Genomic DNA, 17,176 nt, shown 5'->3' with positions numbered 1-17,176 from the left:
TTATATGCCCTGTGTAATTCTTGGCATTTGTTTTTATGAGATAAATGAGGCTGGATCTACCTTGATTTAATGTCCTGACTTCCTAGCCAGCCAAGTAGCTAGCAGCTCGAGACAGTCCGCTTTGCTCTGTTTACTTTTGGTTTGGTTTCCAAGCCTGTGGGCGGCAGACTGCCCCCGCCCTGCTCACTCTCAGCCTTTCCTGAAATACAGGGTGGTCCCACCTCTGTGGTCTTATCAGGGAAGGGGGACAATGACAAGAAACAATAATGACAAACCAGTAATTTCATCATCAGCAGAGAGATTCCAAATACATTTTGTTATCCCACAAAAAATCAGTTTACCCCTGCTCGGTGCCGGGCACGAGTCAGGATGAACAGAACAGGTCAGCTTTTGAGGGTTTTAGAAAGTTGGGCTCACCCTTAGAATCCACTGGGTGGGCCTGGAGAGGGGCCCAGGAATGCCAAGCTGTGAAGGGCGAGGAGGCATTGGCAGGGGGACCAGGCACGGCCTGGGCTGGAGCATGCAACAGAGATGCAGTGAGCGTGCTAGGGAGGCCACCTCTGGAGCTCCACGCAGTGCCCTCAATTATGTTAAGTAGTCGGCAGGTGAGGGGTCAGGCAGTGTCCATGTGGTAACAGTTGTGTCACCACCAGCTAGTTCTTTAATCTCTCTGACCCCAGTTTCCTCCTCATGGGATTATTTTGCATAACTGTAGAGGTGATGCCGGCAAAGCCCTCGGTACAGCGCTAGACACATGCTAAGAGCTGTATTGTCACTGCGATTATTATTAAGCCAGTGTATCACACGGTGGGAAAGTCTTTATTGAACCAGAAAAAATGGTCATGGCTTATTAAGTTAGGATTCAGGTTACAAAACAGTATCCTGTTTGTACAGCTCTCTGTGTGTAAATGTACGCGTGGCTTAAAAGGCCGCAGTGGTGGGGTAGTGGCTGTAATGTCTGTGAATATGTACATTTTTTACTTTTCTGTACTCTTCCAATTGTACACAGTGATCATACACGAGTTTTGTAATTACAGAAATGTTATTAGACAACGTAACGGCAGGGCTGTGGTTATTGTTCACACACACGAGCACATGGGACTGCAGAGTTTGGGGACGGTCAGATCCAGGAGCGTGGGGGCACTGAAGGCCCCTGGAGTGGGGGCGGGCTGTCGCAGGATGTGTGCCTGGGGCGGCTGCCCAGGAGCTGTGCTGACCAGGCCTCCCTTCTGCCCTAGACGACAGGATCTGCTCGCCACCCTTCATGGAGCTCACGAGCCTGTGCGGGGATGACGCCATGCAGCTGCTGGAGAAGAACGGCTTGGCTTTCCCATTCAGTGCGTACCATCCCAGCTCCACCTGAGGGCAGCTGCTGTAGACCGCAGACCAGCATGGGGGAGGGGCTGGGTTTATAGTCCCCTCTGGATTTAAGCTCACCTGAGGATGGACGAGCACCTGGCCCTGGGTCCCACCTCCACCCACACCATAGAAATGGGTCCTGATATGGGGCACAGGGCAACATGCTCTCCTGCCTTGCCTGGGGGTGTCTACCCACACATCACCCTCAGTGCAGACACCAGGTGTCCAGAGTCTGTCTCAGCTAGAGTTCCTTTCTAGAGGTGCCAAGTACCCCTGCCTTGTGGGTGAATGGCCTCACTAATTTCTCTCTGCTTTTCTCTCCCCAACCCATAGTTTGCAAAACCAGAGTGGCTCATGGCACCAACTCTCACGAGGTGAGTGGAAGAAGGTCTGACTGTCTGTTGTCCCTGACCCCCATCCTTTCAGCTCGTCGTGTCTCACTGCTACCCTGCCGGATTCCTCACTGCCACTGCTCCTGCCCTGCTGTTAGTCCTGGCTCCTTGGTAGATAGCCTCCTTCCCTTCCCTGGACTCCAGAGGAATCGAGTAGGAGTGCTGTGGCTTCATACACTGTCTGCATCCTCACCCCAATGCCTGTCCTGTCCCTAAGGCAGGAGGATGTGCTGGGGACCCACCCGTCCTCCGTGGAGCCTGTCTCAGCTCTGGCAGCCATAACAAACCCCAGGCACTGGGTGGCTTCACCACATTGATTTTCTCACAGCCCTGGGGGCTGAAAGTCCCAGGGCAGAGTGCCAGCAGGGTCAGTTTCTGGTGAGGGCTCTCTTCCTACCTTGCAAATGGCCACCTTCTCGCTGTGTCCTCACACGGCCTCTTGTGTGTGTGAATGGGGAGGGGCAGAAAGCAAGAGCAAGCTCTCTGATTTCTTCTGATAAGGGCACTAATCCCATCTTGAGGGCCTCACCCTCAAGACCTCCCAAAGGCCCCACCTCCAGAAACCACCACAGTGGGGCGCAGGCTTCAGCGTAGGAATTCTGGGGCGCACGTTCAGTCCACAGGGGAGCTTGTGCGAGTCATGCCCCAGTCCGGCCCGCCCTGCAGGGCTGTCTGTCCTTTGGGCCCTCAGTGTCATCTCCTCGAGGGCCTGTTTTGTGGCAGGCACCGGGCTGGGCCCACATGAGGGCTGTTAGCTCTGACAAGGCTCTGTCACTGCCACAGGGGTCTGCCATGCTGCTGAATTGAGACGGGCCAGGGAGAAAAAGGGGGCCACTTAGAATCAACCCCGTGGAATGCTTTGAATCACAAATCACCCACTTGCCCATTTGTTCTTTTATTCACTCTATGATGTTCCCGGCCACCTTGAGGACCACGGGGACCAGGGGACAGATGCATAGGATGTGAGTCCTGTCCCTAGAGAGAACCAAGGAACCTGTGAGGACTCCGGGGGCTTCGCTGGGGCCAGGGCCCACACCACCCTCAGGAGCCACACCTGGGGCCTTGTCTTTGCCCTGGACACAGCCCTGCCTGGGGTCTCCTCACTGGGCACATGTGGGGGTGTGCTGGGCAACAGGCATCTGACCGGAGTGGGCTCTCTGGGGAAGGCCTATCCTTGGAAAGCCCCACCAACAGAAATGCTCCCCAGAGCTCACGACTAAAAGGGGAAGATTCAGCAGCATGGGCCTTTCCTGGGTTATGTACTGCTCTTTATCCCTGGCCGGCACTTCTGGGGAAGTGTCAGCACACAGTGTTGGTGTAGCGCAGCGCATGCTGTGATGGGAAGGAGTGTGGGGACAGCCCGCCATCCCGTTGTCAGTTGTCTGAAATCGGGAGCCCTCATGTAGTCTTCCTGTGGGTGCTGGCCCTCCTGCCGCAGCCTACCTGGGCTCTGTGCCTGGTGCTGGCAGCACCCTCCAGGATGTGCCAGGCCGGGGAGGGAGCAGGAAGGCTTGAGAGCAGTAGCATTGGTCCCCAGGCCCCCCTCAGCCCCAGTACCTGCCTGCCCGCCTTCCACCAGCCCCTTTAACCACCCAGTTCCTCTGTGTGTGAGTTGCTTGGGTGTTCCCAGACGGAAGCACGAGCGCAGTCATTAGTGTGATTAGATTGGCCTAACTCAGAACCGGGCAGCCCAGGAGGAGGGAGCCACTTCTGCGAGTCACTCGAGGCCTGAGGGCCGGGGCTGTGGAATCCCACAGACCTGGGACCGATTCTGGTGCTGTGTGTTGCCATTTGTGCGACTTTGGCAAATTACCCAGCCACCCAGAGTATCACATTTGTGACTGGAGACATTAGCAGCTTCTGTGAAGGATGAGGGGTCACTGCCAGGGTTGCCTGGGTGGACTGTTGGATGAGCTGTCGGAACCGGCTGCCCTGGAGCCTGCGGGGTACTTGCTGAAGGGGGTGGGGGTTCTGGATCCAGGTGTACCCCTCTCAGGATGCCCCGATGGGCCTCGGGACTCTCAGCCCTCAAGTATGGGGTCAGCACGCTCAGGGGAAGCTATAAGTCACCCCTCATTCTAGCCGTCTGGCTCCAGGATGTTCGTACGGGTGCCCCTCCCTCTACTCCCCAGCAGGCTGTCTGGGTCCACTGCCGGCAAGGTGTGCCACCACATCCCATGTACTCAGAGACCCCAGCGGACTCTTGTGTGCAGACGGGGCGTGTTAGCATTACAGGGACGTGCCCTCTGGGGTGGACACTGTCCACCAGATAGGCAGAGGTTGGGGGACAAGCTTCTCACAGATTCCAGGGGTACCCAGGGAAGCCAAGTACAGCAGGGGCAGAAAATAGCACTGTGCATGGCTGGCTTTAGATAGGGCAGCAGGTGCTTCTGATCGGGAGTCCTCGTCTGCATCCCAGCCCGCACACTCCCTGCCTCTGAATCTCCCAGCCCCAGACTCAACCAAGACCAGGACCGTTTCTGCTAAACCACTCTGTCTTCATTTTATGTTCACAGAACTATTTTATTTGGGTTTTTGTTTTGTTTTTGAGCCAGTGTGAGGGTACTCATTTGCTCCACAGTGGAATCTGTCTTTTTTTTTTTTTTTTTAAGCTATAACTTAGCCAAAAGCTCAAAGCATCCCTGAAGCCACCCATGATTTTGCAGAGGAAGACAGTGGCGCTTAAGCAGGGTGGGGGCCCAGCCTGGGCTCACACAGCAAGTGCTGAGCAGGCACTCCAGCCCCTGCCTGACTCCAGAGCTGCTCGTGTTTTTCCCGTCCTTTATTCTTGTCAAAAGGCTGAGGAGATGTTCGCTGCCCCCAACGCTCCCAGCACAGACACACACTTTTTGTTTTTCCCATGTGGCCTGGATTTCCATGTCTGTCCTGCCCAGCTGAGCTCCAGGCACGTAGGGCCGGCGCTCCGTGACAGCTGACACAGGGGGTGGCAGCTGGGGAGGCAGCCAGCTGTCCAGGGCCCATTATCCCTGCTCAGCAGCCCCAGCCGTCTGGTGGCTCCTTCCTGGGGCCCTGCGGGCTGAGGGATTAGCCGTGACCCTGGCACCAGCAGCTGGATCGACTAGGCCTAGGGCCCACCCCTCTGTCCTTAGAGCAGACCCTGCGCAGAGCCCGTGCTGGCCAGGGCTGAGAGGGTTTTGGCAGCTGCCCCCCTGCACTCCCTACCCCAGCCCCTACCAGATCCTCCTGTCAGGGACCTTTTTCCCCAGAGGAGTCGGGGACCAGGAGCACAAAGCCCTGTTGTTTGCGGAGTGTCACGTGGCTCCATGTGTAGGGGTGCGGCTGGGTGCTGTGCAGACCCAGTTCCATCCCGGACTCGCTCACTGTCCGGCAGTCACTGAACCTCTCAGCGCCTCATCGTCCTCATCTGTGAAAGGTTGTATGCTCACCTCAGATGTGCATTGTGAGGGAGACACTAGGTAACTGGTGTACGCGCTCAGAACAGGGCCCGGCTTGTCACAACTGCTTGACAAGAGGCAGCCGTTGTCATCAGACAGGCTTTGACTCAGGGCCTCCTGACTCCTGCGCCCGAGTCATCTGCTTCCTTCCTCCTCCTCCCGGGTCTTTGTGGAGGATCCTTTAGGATGTCAGAGGGTTGAGCAGCATACAACCTCAGCAGTCCCCTTCCCTGGACCACGGTGCGACGAGTGGCATCACACTCTCAGAAGTTGTGCAGTGCACAGCCAGCTCGATCTCACATGGCAGGCCCGGTGGAGGGAGGATCACCAACCCCGCAGCAGAAGGGATGCATCCCCAGGTGTTCTTCACAAGTCCCACTCCACTCACCCTGGCTCAAGGCTCCTCTCGGGGAGTCCTCATGCCACGGGACCAGGGATGGGCCTTGGTGGAGGTGCTCTGGACAGGTGACACACCTGTATGTTGGAGGCTGAGAGGGTGGTGGATTCTGACAGAGCTTTTGACCCCTCGTTTTCCCAGATGGCTATCGTGTTCAACCAGGAGGGCCTGAACGCCATCCAGCCACCCTGCGTGGTCCAGAATTTCATCAACCACAATGCCGTCCTGTACAAGGTGTTCGTGGTTGGCGAGTCCTACACCGTGGTCCAGAGGCCCTCGCTCAAGAACTTCTCCGCAGGCACATCAGGTAACCACTCCTCTCACCATCTCGGGCTGAGCGAGACTCAGGGGCCCGGCTGGGATGTGGCAGCAGCTGTCTGTCCTTCAGCACTGCCCCTGCCACCCTGTGTTCTTGGTGAGATGGAGAGGTGCTCTAAAGGTGGAAAGAGTTGTGTATGGTGGATAAAGAGGTCTTGGGGAACTAGTAAAATGTCCCTATTCCCTGGGTCATTGTAGGGGGCCCCACCCACCTGAACCACCGTAGACTCCAGGACACATCCAGAAGTCTTCTGTCCCCAGGATGCTTCCTGGGGACCCACACAATAATGATATTCACGGAGGAACACTCTGGGACAGGGGTGGCCAGCATGGCGTGGATTGGTCTTCCAGGGAAGCGAGGGCAGGTGCTGCCTGCTGTCTCCTGCTGAGCTATCTTTACCTTGGGTCTCATTTTCCCCTGGGGAGCCTGAGACAGAGTTGCCTGCTGCTACCTGCGTAGCTGCCAGGGTGAATCAGGCTCTGTGAGAAGCAGCAGCTGCCGGGTTACAGATCTTCTTAGGTGCAGGACTCCTACCATGTCAGTGAGCGGGTTTTGAGTCAGTGGACGGTGGTCTAGGGGTCCCGCGGGTGTCACATAGGGCGTTCTCTGCATGGTGCTGTTGTCGCTGGGCCTGAGAAGCAGCCTCCCAGGGAGCAGCCTGTGGACCCCACTGCACTGAGGGGCCTTCCTTCCGCCAGCTGCTCACCGCCCTCTCCAGCCTCAGCCATTTTAAAAACAGACACTGAGTTAAAGATTTGCTGGCAGTGGAGCTGCTCGAAAGGATGTTCTAGTGGCTTCTGAAGGCATCTCTAAGGCATGTTCTGGAAACCTTTGGAATAGTGGCAGTGTCTTGGGATAAGCAGCTTTCCAGGAGGACCCTTTGGTGAACACTCACTGCCCTGCTGTGGCTTGTTCAAATCAGCTGCACATTTCTTTGAGCAAGGGGAACCCACATCATAAGTGTTCAGACGCCGGCTGTTTTACCTCCACCTGAGCAAACAGATGTGTCCTCTAGGCGTCCCTCCTCCGGGGACTGCCTGTGGCCATCCACACCTGCTGGCTGGTGTGCCGCCCGGCATGGAGGGGCTGCAGTGCTGCGGTCGCCCTCTCAGCCCTTCTTCCCCTAGATGCCTCTTCTGTTTCCATGGACACATACAGAGCGTGGATACTTTGGAAACATGCAGGTGTTCATTTTCCTCCTGAGGGCAGGAGGCCTTCCTAGCTGGGCATGTAGCTCCCGGACTCAAGGCTGTATTTTCAGGGTTTGGGACATCCTGGTCCCAAACTGGGTGGGAGCCAAATGCTGGAAGCATATTTTTGTATGTGGCTATATACCACCAAGTGATATTGCTCAAAGTTATGGGTTGGAAGAGGCTGACATTTTTTAAAATGCTGTTTATTCCCTGATTTAAGAAAATAATAATGCTTTAAGTCTATGGAAAAGATATTAAATTAAGAGGAGTTATATTTTATATCAACTCCTTTCTGTTTTTACCCAAGTCACTCCATCTCTAAAAGAAATTTACTGTCAGATCTCCTGTCTTATCCACACAGAAGTGTGGTTGGGTGGTTGGGTTTTTCTGTTTTTTTGTTTTCTCCTTTTTCCTCCTGGTTGCAAAATGCTGGACCAGTTTCCGTCTCGACGCTGGGAACCATTAGCAGCAGAGTGTGGGCTCCTGTCTTGTATCTGTGAGGACGAGGACTCCTTGCCTGTGCGTCTTCTCGTGTGGCTATTTCTAGGTTGCCAGTTTGCCATAAAATGCAGACCAGGAGACTAGACGCGGTGGCTCATGCCTATAGTCCCAGTTCTTTGAAGAGACCAAGGTGGGAAGATTGCTTGAGGCCAGGAATTTGAGACCAGCCTGGGCAACATAGTGAAACTCCATCCCTACAAAAAAAAAAAAAAAAAATTAAAAAATTACCTGGGCATGGTGGTGTGCACCTGCAGTCCCAGCTACTAAGGAGGCTGAGGCAGGAGGATCACTTGGACCCAGGAGTTTAAGGTTGCAGTGAGCTGTGGTTGTGCCACTGCACTCCAGCCTGGGTGACAGTAAGACCTTGCCTCTTAAAAAAAAAAAAAAAAAGCAGACTAAGCCCAAATAGTAGAGAAACACACAGAGCTAAAAAGGAGAAATGTTTATTCTGTTCATGTGAACTAAATAACTGTTAGTGTGTCTCTCCATCCCCAAAGCTGATTCTGTGTCCCCATCTCTAGGGCACTGTGCCAGGGAGCAAACGTCAGTCCTCTGGTTTCTACGTGTATGTTCTCTTTCTGGATAAGAAGCGTAATGCAACAGCAGCCCTTTAAGCTGGACCAGTTGGAAAGGGGGTTTGGGACTCTGGCCTCTTTCCGGCCCCCAACCCCAGCTTTCCAATTTCCTTTGCCCAATGACGGGTCCCCCAGCTTCCCATGGCCACGCAGGGATGGGGGCTCCTTGAGTGGGATTTTTCTGGACCTGGGATAGAGACAAGGACATGAGTCTTCACTCGACAACTGCCAGTCTCCTTTGCCTGTCAGCTGCACTTTTGTTTTTTACGTGTTGACATCTCAAATCAAGTGTGCCTTATAGCCAGTGGCATCTGTGCAGAGGCTGTGGCTGGAGCTGAAGTCAGGTTGTGGCTTGTGCCATTCACCAGGAACATTTTGTGTTCTCTGCCCGTGGTTCTCATTCACAGAGAGATTGTTTCCCTCCCTCCACCCTGTGCCAGGGTAGAGATGAGCGGGTTCCTTTGCTCTCCCTTTCTATAGAGTGGGTTTATTTCTTGCTCATCTTTATCCTGAGGATGTGGCGCAGGCTCCCAGCTTTATGCAGGTTCCCTCCATTATTCTCTCCAGCTTGAGCCTTGTTTCTCTTAGGCATGTATGAGGGGTACCTCTCACCATGTAGAGCGAGAGGCAGCAAACTTTTTTTTGCAAAAGGCCAAATTATAAACATTTCCAGCTCCATCCCAATTATTTAATGCTGCCGTTGTAGTGCAAAAGCAGCTGTAGATATGTAAATGAGTGGCACGGCTGTGTTCCAATGAAACTTTATTTACAAGTGCAGGTGGCCGGGCTTACAATCTATAGTCTGCTGAGCTCCACTCCAGAGCCTCTTAATAGTCAGTGATATAGCATTTATCAAACCTACCATGTGCCCAGCCTTGCGTGAGCTGCTGGAGATCCAGTCAGGGACTAGACAGGCACTCAGCTTCCTGCCCTCATGAGCTTGTATTCTGGTGGGAGAAACTGAACACAAGGAGGGAAATAATAAAAGGGTCAACTGTGGCTTGAGATGAGGGGTTCTGAGGGGAAGAGAATGTGTCCTGGGATACCACTGGGTGAGGGGAGCCACTTGGAAAGGGCAGCTCAGGTGGTCCCTCTGCAGAGATGATACTCATGGCAACTGGAAGATGACTTGGATCACCATCTGTAGCATTAGGACACATTCTCCCCATCCCCTTCGCCTCCCGAGAGAGAGAGAGGAGATGAAGCAAATAAGGCTAAAAGCAGTGTGGCCCAGCTCATGGCTGTACTGCTGAGTTGCTGGGATGTTTGGGGGCTAATCTTATCATTTATTCTTCTTTTAAACTTAATTTTTAAATCCATAAGTTGAGAAGAAAACACACACATTCTTCCTTTCATTGCTCTCCCTCCCTGTAGAACGTTGGTGGTAGTTCTGCACCGTGCTGTTGGGCTAGTCCAGGAATAGACTGCACAGGGCACCCAAAATCCAGGGTGCTCTCGTGAGTGAGGGCTTGTGGCTACATGCTGGGAGCAACGCCCTGGTCTGGTGTGTTAGAGGAACCGACAGTCTTGGAGCTGGCCACCAGGTCTCTCTCCCTGATGCCTTCTCACTTGCCTCAGCTTTCCATCGTCTCTTGGGCGACTGGCAGCCTTGGGAGGCTGCTCCCACTCCTTCCGACCCCTGCTCAGACCGCACGTAGAGAGGAACTGAGCCCAGACCATCTCTCACTGCCCTGCCAAATGGTCTTCTGGCCAGAGCTCTCAGGTCAGAATTAGCCAGAAGGGCCAGGTGCAGTGGCTCATGCCTATATCCCCAGCACTTTGGGAGGCTGAGGCGGGCAGATCACCTGACGTCAGGAGTTCAAGACCAGCCTGACCAACATGGCAAAACCCCGTCTCTACTGAAAATACAAAAAAAATTAGCCAGTCGTGGTGGCGGGTGCCTGTAATCCCAGCTACTCAGAAGGCTGAGGCAGGATAATTGCTTGAACATAGGAGGCGGAGGTTGCAGTGAACCAAGATTGGGCCACAGCACTCCAGCCTGGGCGACAGAGTGAGACTCTGTCTCAAAAAAATAAAAAGAAAAACAGAATTAGCCAGGAGGAGAAAAGAGCCCGTTTTGAAATGTTCTGGACTCCAGCCCTTCCTACCAGGAGAAGCTGTTGGGTTGCGTGATCTGTCCAGGTGAGCAGACACTGGCCGGCCCCTCTGAGAACCCAGCTGTGGCCCTTCCTGGCACCCACTCAGCACCCACGTGTTCTCCTTGCAGCTCCTGCAGACTTCCCAGCCTCCCTGATCTTTGCTGTGTCTACCTGCGCTTGCTGGCCCTTCCTCTCCCTGGGCCTTCTCCGCCACGCGGCAAGTGCTATTCAGGATCTACAGGGAAATAGGTGGGACGGTGCCCTGAGCTCAGGGGGCTGAGCCAGGCTGGGCTACAGGATGAGAAGGTGGGCAGCATTCCCCTCCCAGCTGCTCGAGCTGCTCCAGCCGCAAGCCCATGGGGCTTATGCCATCCCCACAGACTCCCTCTTCTTGGCTGTCGGTGCCTTGGGAGTAGAGATCCTGGGGGCCACATGACACATGTCCTGCGGGGTGTTTATTTTCCCCAGCTCCTCCCCAGGACCATTTTTCGTGTCCCCCATCTGGACTGGCTCTGGTCAGAGCGGCAGGAGGACGGTCGGGCACACCAGGGCGGCCAGAGGCCTCTGTGCTCCGCTAGCGGGAAGGACGCCAGGTACATCTCAGCGCCTGCCTGCTTGGCTTCCACCCGAATCACTCCCTCATGCGTGATTGTTGCGGCGCTGTAGAGTCCTGGAGCTGATGGGGTCGTTGGCAGCCAGAGCAGGTGCCCCATTGGCATGGCCCCTGGCACGCAGCGGCCCTCAGCCAGTGCCCTCCTGTCCTCGCACATAGGTGCCTGGGTGCCAGGGGTGTGCATTGCATCCTGGGGGTGGGAGCCACAATGCCTCACCCTGCAAGGACTCAAGGAGGGGCTGCTAGGAGTGGCGGCCCAGGACGGTCCCGTGCCAGCCTTGGGGGAAGTCGTGGGATGGTGACAGACAGCCTTTTCCAGAACTTGGCCTGAGGCTCATGGTTCTGCAATTCTTGCATTCGTGTGCCAATGCTTCCCCAGAGCCTACGAGCGTGTTTCTGACCAACTGACCTGACATTTCCCCCAAGTGACTTTGGCTTTCTCCCCAAAGACATTTCTACTGTGGGATCTACTTGCGCTTTCAGTATTCTTTGGATTGGTCTGCCTCTGCGGGTCCCCACTGGGCCTGTACGGGCCGGGTGTTGTGGGAGGCAGGCGGGAGCCAGACATGTGGGGTGAGGGTGTTTCAGACTCTGTGCCAGCTTCCAGTGCCAAAGAGAAATTGTGCTGTATGCTTTCTTGGATGGATCCTGTGGAAGCCTACGTTCTCTGATTTCCTATTTTTTTTCCCTAAGTCGCTAAGAACCACCAGAACCCTTTGTATTTTAAGTGCTCACGTGCCGGTGCCAGCCTGTCCCTACGTCTCTAGCATGTTCCCCAAAAGAGAGTCCCGTGGGCTGGGGAGTGGGCTGGGAGCACTGGCCTAAATAACACCAAGAGACTGCTTTACCTTGGGCCCTCTCTGACCGTGATATTCAGGTGTTTAGCTGTCCCACCCAGCCCTTTTCCCCCAGTTCCCTGTATAGTGACAGGGCACTTTGGGAACAGGGCCTCAGGGAAAACCAGATGTGATGCTGTGGGACGGTAGCAGAGGTCGGCTCATTACATCAGTCACTTTTATGTGGGAGGAGAAGGTGAACCGGAGGCCCTGATGGGGCACACGTCCGTGTCCAGGGCTGGTGCCCAGCTCGCTGGAGCCTAAGGCTGCGCAGAGCCCGGGGCCGCGTGTTGTGTGCCTGGGGTGGTGCTGCCCCCTGGTGTCGGGTGGCGGCAGTGTGGCCCCTGCATTGAGGTTCTAACGCCGGCTCCCTCCTGTTGCTTTTTCAGACCGTGAGTCCATCTTCTTCAACAGCCACAACGTGTCAAAGCCGGAGTCGTCATCGGTCCTGACGGAGGTAGGTCCCTCCGCTGGGGTGGTCTGGCCTGAAACTGCCCTCCCCTGGGCCTAGGTGTGGGCTGCTGTGGCCATGGGGTCCTTGGCCGAGCTCTCCAGCAGGGTAGGGTGGGAAGGACCTTTGCCTCCGTGCCAGGGGTCCCGGGAGGTTCCAGAGACCCCTGTTCCTCTGCTTGCTTCGAGCCTTCATGCTAGCAGCCATTGCAGCCCGGCCCAGCACAGGGAGAGGTGAAGGGCACACTGGGCTTGCAGGGACAGACCACTCACTGCAAGCTGCCCACACAGAAGGTGCGCTGACCCTTCTCCCAGCGTGAGGAATTGAAAGAACTGCTCCCTCATCTGCCTTGTTCCTGATTTTTAAAAAGGCTGTGGAGGCAGCACCATCTCAGTCCTTTGTCCTGCAGTGGTCCTGAGGCTGACAGGAGTGTCACCCCTGCCCCCAGCACTATGGGTAACAGGCATCCTGGCCGTTCAGTGAGTGTCGCTGTGGCCTGCAGTGCAGGTCGCAGTCAGGTTTCATGGCATCAGAGAGGCTCAGTGACCTTTTCACGTTCACAAGGCTGTTCACACGGTGCAAGGCTGGGGTTTGACCCCAGATCTGTCTGACTCCAAAGTTGGATCTTCCAGGAATTTAGGACTTCTGACCTCACCAGTGATTCCTGAGCACCTGACCCCAAAGAATTTAGGAAAGGCTACCCTCTGCTGTTTCCCCGAAGTCCAGAGAGCCAGTGGCCACTTCCCTAAACTCAGAGCCCTCTGCCAGGGAGCCCGCTGTTCTGAGGATGCGTGTGTCCTGCTCTTTTGGGGGGCTTTGCTGGTGTCCTCCTCCTTGTCCTGGGCTGGCCTCTCCCACGAGCCAGCCTCCACTCCAATGGAAGTGCTCGCGTCCCTTGGGGGGCTGCCCCAGAACCCAGATGGCCTGTCTGTCTGTCTTTTGTGTCAGGGTCCTCTGAGTAGCCAGCAGTGTGCCGAGGATTAGACAGAGCACAGGCGTGGGCAGGACCTGGAGGGAACATCACCATCCCTCAGGATGTTGACACATGTCCCCTGGGAACATGTCAGGCTTTGGGAACAGATTTAAACAGAGCCTCAGTGCCTGGCTGAGAATATTATAAGATGTTCTGTGCAAGAGATGGCTTTCTTCTAAGCTTCAGAATCCCGGGGCTTCTTCCCTGCATGGCTTTGCTCTGGGGGCCTCGGCAGCCCATGTGATGGAGGGGAGTTGGAATTTGCAGACTGAGTGTCCTCTCAGGGGCAGGGCCAGCAGCCATGATGGCAGAGGGACCCATCCAGAAGTCACTGTCTTGGATTATGACTTGTTGACCTCAGCCTCAATCTCCTCATCTGTAAAACGGGAAGGGGTTGGCCTAGAGACACTGCAGGGCCCTTCCCTTCACCTCTGAGGTCTGCAGTCACCTCCTCCTTCCCTCAGTGCATGGCTGCTAGTCAGGAATCTGCCAGGACTGACGACTTCCAAAAATAGAAAAGGGAAATGCGGTCAGCACCACCTTTTCCACTGGGACATCAGCCCCTCCTGGACGCCCGCAGGCTGGCCTGACAGCCAGCTCTGTTCCCAGGTGCGGAAACAAGCTTGCTGCTCATCCACCTGCCCCTACCCACATGGGGCTCCTCCAGTCCTGCCTTGGCCTCCCTGGGAGTCTGGCGCAGGAAGCCCTCCTCTGGCCTTAAAGCACCCCCTCTCTTCCTGGTGGGATGCCCCTGAGGATGGGCCTAGCCCCACCTAACTTGCAGGGCCCCACACACCTTTTGCTTTTCAAAATTCAGTCTAGAGTATTAGTTAAGAGCACAGACTCTGACGGGACTGCCTGGGGTCCAGCCCAAGCTAAGGCGAGTCGCGTTGCCTCTCTGAGCCCACTAGGCTTAGCCTCTGGCCCCCACTTGCAAGAGTGACCCAGGAGGCTCAGAAAAGCTAAGTGGCTGGGCGCGGTGGCTCATGCCTTTAATCTCAACACTTTGGGAGGCCAAGGCGGGCAGATCGCTTGAGCCCAGGAGTTTGAGACCAGCCTAGGAAACGTGGTAAGACCTTTAATCCCCACCAAAACAAAATACAAAAATTAGCCGGGCATAGTGTTGCTTGCCTGTAGTTTCAGCTACTCGGGAGGCTGAGATGGGAGGATCATTTGAGCCTGGAAGGTCGAGGCTGCAGTGAGTTGTGATCTTGCCATTGCACTGTAGCCTGGGCAACAGAGCAAGGCCCTGTCTCAAAAGAAAAAAAAAAAAGAAAAGTGCTAAGGGAAGAGTGTCTCTTACAGCCAGGCCACTCCTGCCTCCTAGAAAGTATTTCTTCCAGATAAGACACCAAGGCCTTGAGGTTGTGAGCAGGGGGGCCCTGCGTGTCTGGCAAAGCCGGGGTGGGAGATGCACTGGTGTAGGCCTCAGAGCGTGGGTGACACCAGGGCGTGGGTCCCTCAGAGCGTGGGCGGCGCCCGGGCGTGGGTCCCTCGGAGTGTGGGCGGCGCCCACCTCATGTTACTGGCAGCCACTGAGCTGGTTGCTGTCTCTGTAGCGTTACCTGTCCTGGATATTCCATAGAAATGGAATCACACAATATATGAGCCTTTGTGTCTGGGTTCCTGCACTCAGCATGATGCGTTCAGGGTTCCTCCGCATTGTGGCATATGTCAGAAGTTCATTCCTTTTTATGGCTGTACAGTATTCCGTCGTATAGATAGACCAGTTTTTGTAGCCGTTCATCTGTGGATGCACGCTGGGGTATGAATAACACCACGGTGAGCGTGGGTGGACAGCATCCGTTTGAGTACACGTTCTCAGCTCTGGGGTGTGTGCCCCGGAGCAGAACTGCCAGATCAGATGGTTATTCCATGTCCAGCTTTTGAACCCAGCTTCACTTTTGTCTTTCATGGATCAGCCACTCCCTTCCCCTTTGGCCCCTAGCCCACAACCCCCAAAACTTCAGTATTTATTGAGCACCTAGTGTGAGCCCTCCCTTGGCTGATTTAGAGGAGACGGGATGCAGTTCCTGCCCTAGAATTCAGATGAATCTCCTCCCAGCCGGGCACATACTGTCCCCACCTTATCAACATAAGTCTGAGATGGAGGCCTGTTGCCTCCTTTTACAGAAGAGCAAACCTGAGACAGAGAGGCCAAGTACTGTTTCCTAAGTCCACAGAGCTAGGAGTTCACTGTTAGGTTTGGAACCCACGTCTCTCTGACGCCAGAATCCTTCCCAGTGCAGTGCCCCACTTCCTTGGAGGCCCTGGCTGGGGGCAGGCTGAGCCCATGACAGTGTGTGCCTGTCCCAGGCCAGCTGCGACAGGCACAGGACGTGAGTGGCAGAGGGGAGTGCTGGGCTGGGAGGGAGAACAGAGCAGGGTGGCCTGACCAGCACATGGAAGCTTTGAGGAAAGCTGAGCTTGGACCCCAGGAGGCAGGCAGGAGCAGCAGAGCAGCCTCTCTGGGGAGCCCGCATTGTTTGGGGTGTGAGTTCATTTGGAAATAGCATTTCTTGGGAAGGAGGACTGGCCTGCTGGGCCCCAGGGCCCTGGGAAGGAGGACTGGCCTGCTGGGCCTCAGGGCCCTCGCCTTCACCTCCTTGGGGGTCTCTGTGATGGCGGGCAAGTGGGGGTCTGATCAGAACTCCTCACTTCTGCCCGGCTCTGCGCCCCAGCTGCTCCTAGCCATGTCCTGCAGCTGCTGGCCTCTGCACCTTTGCCTCCCCTGTGTCCTCCCTGGGGCCTCTCTCGTTCTCCCACCCCTCCCAGGGGCCCACATCCTCCTGCCTTCAAGTTCTGGCTTCGGTGCTCTGCACCATAATGTCTTCTCGGGTCCCTGACACACTCTCCATCTCCTTCTTCCCTGTTAAAAGGCTTTGGTTTTAGAGGCTAAAAAATATGGGCCCAAATTGTGCCCTGTGCTTTTGAGCTGTGTGACTTTGGACCAGCCCCGACCCTCTCTGAGCTCCGGTTTCCCTGTGTGTAATGTGCAGTGCTGGCACTGGCCTTCCAGGCTGTGATGAGCCCACAGGAGGTAATGAGCCTCACACACCTGGTGCCTGGTGGCCCTCAGAGGGCAGGACCTGGCCAGTGGCCGCCCCGTGCTCACCACTGTAGGTCTGTCTGGCTTCCTGGCCCGAAGCATGCCAGGGCCTCGTGGCAGCTGCTGTGGGGGTCTCTCTGCGTGGTGCGGCATCGCAGCTCCTCGGCCCATGGCCTGACTTCCTTGTGTATGTCGGCAGCTGGACAAGATCGAGGGTGTGTTTGAGCGGCCGAGCGACGAGGTCATCCGGGAGCTCTCCCGGGCCCTACGGCAGGCACTGGGCGTGTCACTCTTCGGCATCGACATCATCATCAACAACCAGACAGGGCAGCACGCCGTCATTGACATCAATGCCTTCCCAGGTGAGTGGCGGCCAGGCCTCCAGAGACTGTCCTCCAGAGACTGTCCTCAGGTGACCAGGCAGGCGAGGCGGGGTGACCGAGGCCGGAAAGCCAGCTTTCTCCCTCACCATGGGGTCCGGGGAGGTGCAGCCCCAAGAAGCCTCAGCCTCACCCGCGTGATGGGCTTACGGGGTGTGCGAGGAGGGAGGGAGAGCTGCATGTCCACCTGGGGAACGCCAGGCACAGTGGCCTCAGCACACATGTCCCTCACCTCCTCTCTCCACCTGTGTCATTGGTGGATCAGCCCCTCCCCCAGGCCCTCCTCGATTTAAGGAGCAGGAAGGACCTTGAAGGGATTACAGCCCCCTGCAGTTTACATGTTGGGAAACTGAGGCCCTAGAGAGGAGGAAGCTGTTCAGGCCCCACAGCACATTGGTGGCAGGCCAGAGACTCCCAGGCTCACATTGCCTCCACCACCCTGAACTGCAGCACCGGGCACAGGCCTGGGGAGGAGCCCTGGGCTATGGGGTCTGTTCCCTGCTGCCAGCTGGGCCCTAGGAACCCACTGGCATTGAGCCAGGCTCTGCCATGTGCCCCTCAGCTCTCAGTGAGGGGCCCTATGGGGACCGCAGGAGCAGAGCCCCAGCACAGGGCATGAGGAA

The 17,176-nt window shown here is 56.0% G+C and overlaps 1 protein-coding gene across 2 annotated transcripts in view; it reads left to right on the top strand.

The window, feature by feature from the left end:
• ITPK1 (inositol-tetrakisphosphate 1-kinase) overlaps nucleotides 1-17,176 on the top strand; it is a 179,510-nt gene that overhangs the window by 156,370 nt on the left and 5,964 nt on the right. For both annotated transcript variants that reach the window (XM_054447431.2, XM_054447433.2), the window contains 5 exons: nucleotides 1,239-1,337; nucleotides 1,693-1,733; nucleotides 5,706-5,871; nucleotides 12,090-12,157; nucleotides 16,373-16,535. In XM_054447431.2, the coding sequence (XP_054303406.1) occupies nucleotides 1,239-1,337; nucleotides 1,693-1,733; nucleotides 5,706-5,871; nucleotides 12,090-12,157; nucleotides 16,373-16,535 (537 nt within the window). The remainder of the gene's footprint in view (nucleotides 1-1,238; nucleotides 1,338-1,692; nucleotides 1,734-5,705; nucleotides 5,872-12,089; nucleotides 12,158-16,372; nucleotides 16,536-17,176) is intronic.

The sequence above is a fragment of the Pongo pygmaeus genome, chromosome 15, assembly GCF_028885625.2.
Source record: "Pongo pygmaeus isolate AG05252 chromosome 15, NHGRI_mPonPyg2-v2.0_pri, whole genome shotgun sequence".
Lineage (NCBI taxonomy): Eukaryota > Metazoa > Chordata > Mammalia > Primates > Hominidae > Pongo > Pongo pygmaeus.
Note: the sequence above shows the minus strand (reverse complement) of the source record. Positions and strands in the feature narration are given on the sequence as shown.